The sequence below is a fragment of the Antennarius striatus genome, chromosome 19 (assembly GCF_040054535.1).
Source record: "Antennarius striatus isolate MH-2024 chromosome 19, ASM4005453v1, whole genome shotgun sequence".
In the NCBI taxonomy this organism is placed as follows: Eukaryota; Metazoa; Chordata; class Actinopteri; order Lophiiformes; family Antennariidae; genus Antennarius; species Antennarius striatus.
The window spans coordinates 412,501-422,500 of NC_090794.1; the positions used below are offsets into that span (position 1 = coordinate 412,501).

The following is a 10,000-nucleotide window of genomic DNA, read 5'->3' on the forward strand; positions in this document are numbered from 1 at the left end:
CCGAGGGGCGCCGAGGGGCGCCGAGGGGCGCCGAGGGGCGCCGAGGGGGGCCGAGGGGCGCCGAGGGGGGCCGAGGGGGGCCGAGGGGGGCCGAGGGGGGCCGAGGGGGGCCGAGGGGGGCCGAGGGGCGCCGAGGGGGGCCGAGGGGGGCCGAGGGGGGCCGAGGGGCGCCGAGGGGCGCCGAGGGGCGCCGAGGGGCGCCGAGGGGGCGGCGGCTAAGAATATTTTTAAAAGGTCATTGGAATGTAATGGTGTTTACACAAAGACAGGACGCGTCTGATTGGTCGTTGGACATCAGCTGACATGTTTGTTTGTTGTTTACAGAGGATGGCCCGGAGGAGGGGCGGGGCCTCGTCATCACGGTATGTGGGATTTCAACTCACTTCCTGTCAGTGTTCATCCACTCATCTGACCCGTTAGCCTGTTACCTGTTAGCTCCTGTCAGGTTCCGTTACCACCTTCATCAACCAGGAAACGACGCGCTAGAGAACCTCAGAAGGCACTGAGGCGTGGAGGCTAACAGGCTAACAGGCTAACAGGCTAACAGGCTAACAGGCTAGCAGACAGATGAATCCTGGGTTAGAAAGCAGAAGCTGCTTCTAGACGTTCTTGATCTTACCTGCACTGACTCCTCCTTCTTCCTGTCACCTGTCCACTGATTGGTTGTTCCTCTGCTAGCGTGCTGCTAGCGGTAACGTTCTGTTCTGGCGTTGCAGAGACGCGGTGAATCCAGAAGCGACGCAGACCCGCCCACAGATCGCAGGTAGAACGTTTTGATGGTCACATGACGCGTCTGGACACTTCCTGTCGCTCCATCTTCACTTCCTGTTCCTCTGATGGTTCCGTAGTTCCGGAGGCTCCGCCCATTGGCTCGTCAGCAGCCCCGCCTTCATCGCCCACTGTCCTCTTCGGCCGCACAAGCTCCGCCCCTCACCCGCTGGCGTTGGAGGTACGGCGTCAGAGCGGGCTGTGACATCATCGGCCCGGTGTGACATCACTGACGTGTGATTGGTCCTGCAGGAGCTTCCTAACGCGGTCCCTGAGGGCCCGCTGGAGCGGACGGTGGCGTTCAGGGTGGACCTGGTGGACCCGGGGTACCGCGAGCTGCTGGACGACCCCGACTCCCCCCAGTACGTCGACCTGGCCCACCACCTGCAGGACCAGGTGGGCGGGGCCGTGGGTCACATGACACCAGAGTGGCTGGGCTATCTGCTGTATATGAGCTGCTAAAGCTAACGTGCTGAGCGGCGCTAACCGTCAAGGACTAGTGACTTTTATTTCTGTGGTTTCCTTGGTAACGAGCTGAACGTAGGCGGTGGAGGAGACGCTTGACTTCCTGTTGGTCCTTTCCAGGACTGATGAGAGGGTTCAGGTTCCCTCTGATGGTCAGGTGACATGAGCTGATGATGTCATCAGAGGCTGACTCCGCCTCCGGTTCAGAGATGTTTCAGGGAGGTCTCGGAGACGATGACATCATCAGCATAGAGAGAGACATCAGGAGGGTTTCCCACTCGTGTTTGTACCGATGCGGCAACTCGGGGGCGGAGCCGATGGCGGTGGCATTGGCTCCGCCCCCGAGCGACTGAACGTTCTTTCTTTCCAGATGCTGCACGTCTTCGACGAGCTCCCAGGATTTAAAGCCATCCGTGTTCTGGGGATCAGGTGAGACCCCATCCGACCAATCAGAACGGCTTCAGGCTGATGACACTCAGCTCCGCCCCCCGCCGCGGCGAGATGAGATGTTGTTTCAGAAGTCGTCACGGCATATTTCCTGTAAACAGGAGGTATTAAAGTATTCAATCACCGTAGCGACAACAACAACAACAACAAATAAAGCTTTAACAGAGGGGGCGTGTCTTCAGGCTGATGATCAGTTTATTGGATTTAAATGTGGTTTTAATCAAATGTTAACAGAGTTTCATCTAAACTGAGTTAAAACTAATGAAGGGTTTGATTAACTTTAATTACAGAAAGTTTCTGTAGAATCTGGTCAAACTTCCTCTTCCTGTTTGTCTTCCTCTTCCTGTTTGTCTTCCTCTTCCTTTTTATCTTCCTCTTCCTGTTTATCTTCCTCTTCCTGTTTGTCTTCCTCTTCCTGGTTGTCTTTCTCTTCCTGGTCATCTTCCTCTTCCTGTTTGTCTTCCTCTTCCTGTTTGTCTTCCTCTTCCTGTTTATCTTCCTCTTCCTGTTTATCTTCCTCTTCCTGTTTATCTTCCTCTTCCTGGTTGTCTTCCTCTTCCTGGTCATCTTCCTCTTCCTGTTCGTCTTCCTCTTCCTGTTTGTCTTCCTCTTCCTGTTTATCTTCCTCTTCCTGTTTATCTTCCTCTTCCTGTTTGTCTTCCTCTTCCTGGTTGTCTTCCTCTTCCTGGTCATCTTCCTCTTCCTGGTCATCTTCCTCTTCCTGTTTGTCTTCCTCTTCCTGTTTATCTTCCTCTTCCTGTTTGTCTTCCTCTTCCTGGTTGTCTTCCTCTTCCTGTTTATCTTCCTCTTCCTGTTTGTCTTCCTCTTCCTGTTTGTCTTCCTCTTCCTGTTTATCTTCCTCTTCCTGTTTATCTTCCTCTTCCTGTTTGTCTTCTTCCTGTCTCTAACTCTTGTCTTCTTCCTTGCATGCTAGCGAGGCTATGGATGCTAACGGGTAAATACCTTTGTGAACTTTCTCCCAGAATGCAGTGCAGCGGTTCTTTGGGTCCGGTCGGGTCCAGAGGGGCGTGTTTTTTTTTTCCTGTTCAGGACAAACAGGAAGTTGTTGGTAAAAACAGGATGTTTGTGCTGGTCCATTCTGAGGTCCTTCTCCTCAGGACCGGTACCAGGAGGCGTGTTCCTGATGCCGTCAGCCAATAGAATGCCAGTATGGTGTCACATGACTGCCTACCAAAAATCTACAATGAGGTGAAGTGGTGAGCGCTGATGCACGAGGGTTTCTGACAGGAAGTTCTGTTGGGAAGTATGGACTCTTTAATAAGTCAGCTGCACCCACAAACCCCCACAAACCCCCACAGCCCCCCACAGCCCCCCACAAACCCCCACAGCCCCCCACAGCCCCCCACAGCCCCCACAGCCCCCACAGCCCCCCCCCCAGTCCCATCATCTTCAGAATAGACGCTGCTGACAACATGATTGGTACCGTGTCCATCAGACCCGTCAGACATCAGGACGGATCTGGACCTACCAGAGGGGGTCCAGCTGGGGGGGCGGGGCGGGTAGAACTCAGGGGGTTGTCTGAGGTCGGGCTCCCGACGCCGACGCATATTTGAGATGCAGAACCACGTCCTCATGAAAGGGTCGTCCCCGTCTGACTCAGTCACGCCTCTCAGGATCAGCTGATTCTGTCCTGATGGCGGCGGCGTGACGGTGAAGCCGTGACGCGTCCGTCAGTGCCGGAGCGCCACACAACCTCTGCTGACCTCCCACCTGACCACTAACCAGGTCAGCTGATAGCTGATCAATACGTTGATCTTGTCTCCAGGCCCAGGGGGATCTCGGTGAACTATGCTCTCGTCTTTGAGGTCAGCTCGGAGAACCGCGAGGCGCCGATTGGTGACCCGGAGACTCCGTCCGGGTCTGGACTCAGAGCCCTGGTGGTCCAGGCTCTTGGGGAGGAGGCCTCGCTCCCGGTGGACCTGGACTCGCTCACCTTCGAACCAGGTATGAAGATGCTGGTCCAACCGTAATGATTGATACGAGTTGATCATAAACTAGTTCCACTTCCTGTTTGGCAGACGCCGTCGTCCTGACATCGACCTCTTCGGCAGACGTAGACCACAAGGTAAGAAGTTCTCACATCTCAGACCCAGAACAGACCAGTATCAGGTTCTCCACCAGTTAGATGTTCCACTGGTCCCTACCTTGGTGTTGAAGACACCTGGTTCTGGTCTGGTCCCGTGGGTCCGGTGGACTGACCAGTTTGTTTGTGTCCAGCTGCCTGAACCCGACTCGCACAACGAGTTCGACGTGTCCACCCAGATTCCACAAGTGGAGAAGCCTGGAGTTCCCCTCACCCCCATGGAGAAGGAGAACGCCTTGGTGACTCTGCTGGATCCCACTGCCGTCCCGGAGGCTGGGATGGTCCCTGGAACACCCCCAGCACTGGCCGGGGGTGTTCCAGGGACCAACGAACGTCCCCCCGCCTCTGAGGGTACGGTCGACGAGTCGGAGGCGACCCCCGTGAGCGATCCTGAGCGAGAAAGACCGCCGATCATCACCTACGAGATCCACACCATTCGTCTGGACGAGACCGGGGAACTTATCAGGAACTACATCCCGACCCCCCCGACTCCCAACCTGGAGACAGAAGTTCCATCTAGCCTGACACCGGCAGAGGACAGAGAATACCCTGGCTTGGGTGAAGGTGCCCCCATTACCCAGACTTTATTAACTTTGGCTCCCCCAGGAGAGGAACTGTCTGGTGTGGAATATCCAATCACAACGCCGTCAGTCTCCGGCCAACCCCCCAGTGAGGGAACAGCAACCATCCAGGAAGACAACAATGCTCTTCCAGATGAGGACGAACCTGATCCAGGTGTTCCTGCACCTCGTGACCCCGTTGATGGAGTTGTGTTGCAGGAACCGGGGGGGGGGGTGTTGGTGGAACCTGATGAAGAACCGCTGGAAGTCTCACAACCGACTCCTGAACAACTAGAGTCTTCTGTCCCGGAGGTGGGACACGTACATGTTTCAGAACCTGAAGTTTTAGAGCCGGAGGGAAAAGTTCAGAACGAGGAAGAAGTTCTGGAAGCAAAGGAAGCTGTGGCTGAAGAAGATGAAGGCTCTGATGTTTCAGAGTCAAGAGGAGAGGAACCGGAGAAGGAAGAAGGGGAACGTCTAAAACCGGAGGACCTGGAAGATCTTGATCAGGTTTCAGAACCGATCGACGTCCCAGAGCCAAAGGAACCCAAACCAGATGCAGAACCAGAAGATGGCCCAGCTGAGATATCTGAGGAAGAAGTTGTGGACCAAAGTGTTGAAGTTACAGAAAGGGAACCAGAAGGTACGTCTGAGGTTCCGCATCAAGAATCCACGGTAGATGACGGGGCTTCAGAAGCAGCTCCTGAAGCGTTGGAGGATTCAGACCAAGAAGAAGAAGAAGGTGACCTTGAAGGAGCTGAAGAACCACATGACGGTTCTGAGGAGTTAACTGATGTGAACCCTGAAGAGGACGGAGATCTCAGTGATGATGAGGAGGTACAACCACAGGAGGATGTTACTGAAGCCCCAGTGGACCTAACGGAACCGACGTCTGGTCCAGAACCAACACCAGAACTGGAGGGAAACCCAACTGAAGGGACAGAAACCAGTGATGTAGATGTGAAGGTTCCAGGTCCAGGTGAAGAAGACACCAGTCAAGGGAAGGAGCCTGAAGACGTGACCCGTGTCCCTCAACCAGAAGATCTAAATCCAGAGGATGTGGTTCCTGTTCCAACAACTCAGGAGGATCTGATGGACATTTCTGAACCAGAACTTCATCCTGGATCTAGAGAAGAGAATGTTTTAGAGGAAGATCCAGTGGAGGCGGTCCAGAGTCCCGAGAGAACATCAGAGCCAGGAAGTGACGGAGATCCTACTTCTCCAGCTAAGGAGGACCCGACTGGGCTTTCAGAGGAGGGAGGAGAAGGTCATGACCCAGAACCACCAGGAGAAGGAGACCCAGAACCAGAGGGGGAGGAGATCCTGGATCCTGGTGAAGCTCCTCCTGAACTGCCGGCGGAACCAATCAAAGTTCTCCGCCCGCTGGACGGCAGAGAACGTCCTGACCTGGGAGAACGAAACGACCCGGCTGTGGAAGACGGGTCCGACCTCCAACCGTCGCCTGACGACGACTCGTTACCCGGGAAACCAGCGAGCGTCCCGCCCCCTGGAGACGACCACGTGGACATCGGGACAGTCGTCACGGGAACCGAAGCCGTAGCAACACAAAAACACAGCGAAACAACCGCTGAAGGTGAGACACAGGTGCTAGCTGTTAGCTGCTAGCTGCTAGCTGTTAGCTGCTAGCTGCAATTGAGTTTTCCAATGTTTCAGAGGAACAAGACTCCTCCGAGGTGCTGCTGGAGACCCGGGACGGTTCCCCTCCAGGAACCAGTGTCCTGATGCCGCCGGCTCCCCCTGGTGGTGGATCTGCTCCTCGCTCCACTGAGGACTCTGGACTGTCTGGTCCAGAACCAGGAGCGGATCTGGACCAGCGTGAACCAGCCGTCATCATCATCGATGAACATTTGGAAGAACCGCTGCAGACGGGAGGCGGGACCAGAGCTGTTCCCGTAGCGATGGAGGACGGCGTGGAGGAGGCGGTCCAGGACCTGGCGGTGGAGCTGGATCACACCGCCGAGGAGAACCTGGTCCTGGATGAGGGGAGTGGCTTATTACCCACAGGAGGAGAGTACGCACCTGTGGGCGTCACAGCCCCGCCTCCGCTGCGATATCTGACCACACCCACAATGACCACAGCCAATCAGGGCCAGGAGCTGGTGGTGTTCTTCAGCCTGCGTGTCACCAACATGGACTTCTCTGAAGTCCTCTTCAACCGGACGTCTGCCGAGTACCGGACCCTGGAGAACACCTTCCTGGATGTGGTGAGTCCAGAACCAGCAGCCACGCCTCCAGGATGATTAGCGCTGACACATCATATGATCAATGCTGATCGATAATCAATAGTGTTACCAAACGGTGCTGAGGTGACGTCAGACATCCTGAACCAGAACCGGTTCTGTTCTTGTGCCACTGTGTTGATCTGTGTGGCATCATGTGACCCGTTGTGTGACATATCAAGTGACCTGTCATGTGACCCATCATGTGACCCATCATGTGACCCATCATGTGACCCATCATGTGACCCATCATGTGACCCGTTTGATCTCAGCACCAATGACTTATCAGCAAACCAGGGTTAGAAGTTCTACCAGGTTCGTTTTATGGGTGACAGCAGAACCGGGTCTTTAGTGTCTGGTTACCTGTTTAGAGGCTCCGCCCCTGAGGGCCTCTCCTCCAATCAGCTGAGACGGTTGCTTCTGCCTCCAGCTGCTGCCGTTCCTGCAGGCCAACCTGACCGGCTTCAAGAACCTGGAGATCCTGAACTTCAGGAGGGGCAGCGTGGTCGTCAACAGCAGGATGAAGCTCAGCGGCTCCGTCCCCTACAACCTGACGGCGGCCGTCCACTGCGTCCTGGAGGAGGTGTGCTCCGCCGCCGCCCAGGGGCGGAGCCTCCACATCGACAGCCGATCGCTGGACGTAGAACCAGGTACCAGGGGCGGGACCCCAACTCATGGGGGGCTGGGCTCTAAGGCGGGGGTCTGGTCCAGGATCAGGAGGTCCAGTCTAGAACGGTAACCTGGTAACTAAAGACTAGTTTAAACACCTGAACTAGAGACTAGTTTAAACACCTGAACTAGAGACTAGTTTAAACACCTGAACTAGAGACTAGTTTAAACACCTGAAGAAGAGACTAGTTTAAACACCTGAACTAGAGACTAGTTTAAACACCTGAACTAGAGACTAGTTTAAACACCTGAAGAAGAGACTAGTTTAAACACCTGAACTAGAGACTAGTTTAAACACCTGAAGTAGAGACTAGTTTAAACACCTGAACTAGAGACTAGTTTAAACACCTGAAGAAGAGACTAGTTTAAACACCTGAAGAAGAGACTAGTTTAAACACCTGAACTAGAGACTAGTTTAAACACCTGAACGAGAGACTAGTTTAAACACCTGAACTAGAGACTAGTTTAAACACCTGAACGAGAGACTAGTTTAAACACCTGAACTAGAGACTAGTTTAAACACCTGAACTAGAGACTAGTTTAAACACCTGAACTAGAGACTAGTTTAAACACCTGAACTAGAGACTAGTTTAAACACCTGAACTAGAGACTAGTTTAAACACCTGAACTAGAGACTAGTTTAAACACCTGAACTAGAGACTAGTTTAAACACCTGAACTAGAGACTAATTTAAACACCTGAACTAGAGACTAGTTTAAACACCTGAAGAAGAGACTAGTTTAAACACCTGAAGTAGAGACTAGTTTAAACACCTGAATAATGATGTCACTTCCTGTCCCCTCCAGCTGACCGGGCCGATGCCTGTAAGTTCCTGGCCTGTGAAGACTCCGCCCACTGTGTGCTGGACCAGATGGGCGACGCCCACTGCACCTGTGAGCCGGGCTTCCTGTCTCTGGACGGCTCCCCCTGCAGGAGCGTCTGTGTCCTGCAGCCTGACTTCTGCCGGGGGGGCGAGTGCCACTTGGTCCCGGGTCACGGCGCCCGGTGCAGGTACGCCACTGACCAGTGGGTGGAGTGGGGGCGCTGGTGGACGCCCACATGCAGCTTCCTGTGGCTCCTAGCTAACTGGCTAACCTGCTAACTAGCCACATGCAGCATCCAGGCTCAGTGGGTTGTTCCAGTGCGTCCCCGCCCCCCTCCCGGTGTCAGGGGCGGGGCTTCACCGCTGCTTCTTCTTCTGTCTTTTTTAACAGGTACAAAGATGGCTCCTCCCTCCCGGGCCCAGCCAGCTAAGGAAAGATCTGATTGGACGCCGCCCAAGAATCCAGCAGCAGGTAGGAGCCAGGAGGGGCGGGGCTTGTGTTTCTCACACACACACACACACACACACACACACACACACACACACACACACACACACACACACACACACACACACACACAACTTGACGCTGCTCTCCTAACTTTAGCTACAGATGTGTTAATGTCACTTTTCAGGCTATCAAACGCCTCTTCTTCACTTCCTGTTGTCAGTTGTTCCTCAGGGAGGCGTGGCTTCTGACAGATGTATGTTGTTGCTACGACGACTGTTGTTTTAAAGCATGGTGTTGTTGCCCCGCCCACAGACTCGATGCCCCTGAACCTGGACTCGGCAGCAGAGACTCCAGGAGGAACTCTCTCAGATCCTTTTCTGGATCCGTTGAATCCCATCAGGGGACACTTTTAGGAGCGGTGAGCCGGGGGGGTGGGGCTGAGGGGGGGCGGGGCTGAGGGGGGGTCACCCCCGTCCACTGACTCATCGACGTTCATCTCCACACTGGGACTGAAGATAGACAACCGCTGGAGGACTTGGCTCCATTAGAGTCCCAGTTTAGCGCTAGCTGTTAGCGGCCCCCGAGGTTGTGACGGTGGGGAGGGATTGAAGGGGGGGTCTCCACCCCCTCTATTCTCTATTTAATGTTGCTGTGTTCATGACGGCCAGAAACTCGGTAAATTAGAACATCTGAAACATGTCCGGCCTGTGGGCTCTGATTGGTATCAATCGATCAGAGCCGTATCAATAACGTCCATCTGCGACCAATCACAATGGAGGAGGCCGTGATGATGTCATCAATTTAGTCGCAGTGTTTATTTCAGAGGAGAGTTGGTTTTTACAGAGCTTTCACGACGGTCTTGAACGCAGCATGAAGCAGAAGACTGGAGGAGCCGAGGCGGCTGGAGATGTGTTTTTCTTTGTGGAGTCAGCCTCTAGCTTTAGCATTAGCTTGTGTAGCATTGTTAGCTCTGTTGACAAACAATCAGACGGACTGTTTGCTGCTTTGATGAAAATAAAGCTGTGATGTTATGAAACGCGGACGTGTTTGTTTGTGACACCAGCGAGGCGGAGCCTGTTGGGGAGGGAATGTGTTTATTTACTGTCAGCGGTGAGGAAACAACAACCAGAGGATGATTGTAAACAAACAGCAGAGCTTTCACACCCGGCATCAACGCCCTGAGACGACCACCGCCGGCGTCCGGTCCGGGGTGTAGACCTGTCCCTCCTCAGACGGGGGCAAATGCTAATCTGTTAGCTTAGCCGCTGCAGTGGCTAAGCTGCGATGCGTTCGGGCATCGCCGGGTTTGTTGATGCCGTTTGTAGCAAGGAACCCCTCAGACGACCCGGCGCCGTTCGTTCAGACAGGAAGTGCGTTAGCATCACGAGGTTAGCATCACGAGGTTAGCGTCAGGAGGTTAGCGTCAGGAGGTTCCGCCTCAGGTTGTGTTTTATTGCTTCTCTGCGCCGCTCA

The 10,000-nt window shown here is 54.3% G+C and overlaps 2 protein-coding genes across 7 annotated transcripts in view; one reads left to right on the forward strand and one right to left on the reverse strand.

Annotated features, from left to right (window-relative positions):
- The window catches only part of LOC137613437 (interphotoreceptor matrix proteoglycan 1), a 36,893-nt gene extending 27,929 nt beyond the window's left edge, over positions 1 to 8,964 (forward strand). For both annotated transcript variants that reach the window (XM_068342658.1, XM_068342657.1), the window contains 14 exons: positions 325 to 362; positions 717 to 763; positions 849 to 949; positions 1,021 to 1,164; positions 1,604 to 1,662; positions 2,615 to 2,635; positions 3,467 to 3,645; positions 3,720 to 3,766; positions 3,919 to 5,938; positions 6,019 to 6,569; positions 7,015 to 7,234; positions 8,060 to 8,264; positions 8,468 to 8,548; positions 8,840 to 8,964. In XM_068342658.1, coding sequence (XP_068198759.1) covers positions 325 to 362; positions 717 to 763; positions 849 to 949; positions 1,021 to 1,164; positions 1,604 to 1,662; positions 2,615 to 2,635; positions 3,467 to 3,645; positions 3,720 to 3,766; positions 3,919 to 5,938; positions 6,019 to 6,569; positions 7,015 to 7,234; positions 8,060 to 8,264; positions 8,468 to 8,507 — 3,672 coding nt within the window. In that variant the 3' untranslated portion in view covers positions 8,508 to 8,548; positions 8,840 to 8,964. The remainder of the gene's footprint in view (positions 1 to 324; positions 363 to 716; positions 764 to 848; positions 950 to 1,020; positions 1,165 to 1,603; positions 1,663 to 2,614; positions 2,636 to 3,466; positions 3,646 to 3,719; positions 3,767 to 3,918; positions 5,939 to 6,018; positions 6,570 to 7,014; positions 7,235 to 8,059; positions 8,265 to 8,467; positions 8,549 to 8,839) is intronic.
- A 32-nt stretch (positions 8,965 to 8,996) lies between these two features.
- myo6a (myosin VIa) overlaps positions 8,997 to 10,000 on the reverse strand; it is a 28,154-nt gene continuing 27,150 nt past the window's right edge. For all 5 annotated transcript variants that reach the window (XM_068343285.1, XM_068343284.1, XM_068343283.1 and 2 more), the window contains one exon: positions 8,997 to 10,000. This exon is cut by the window's right edge and continues 789 nt beyond it. The gene's annotated coding sequence lies outside the window, so the exon portion shown is untranslated.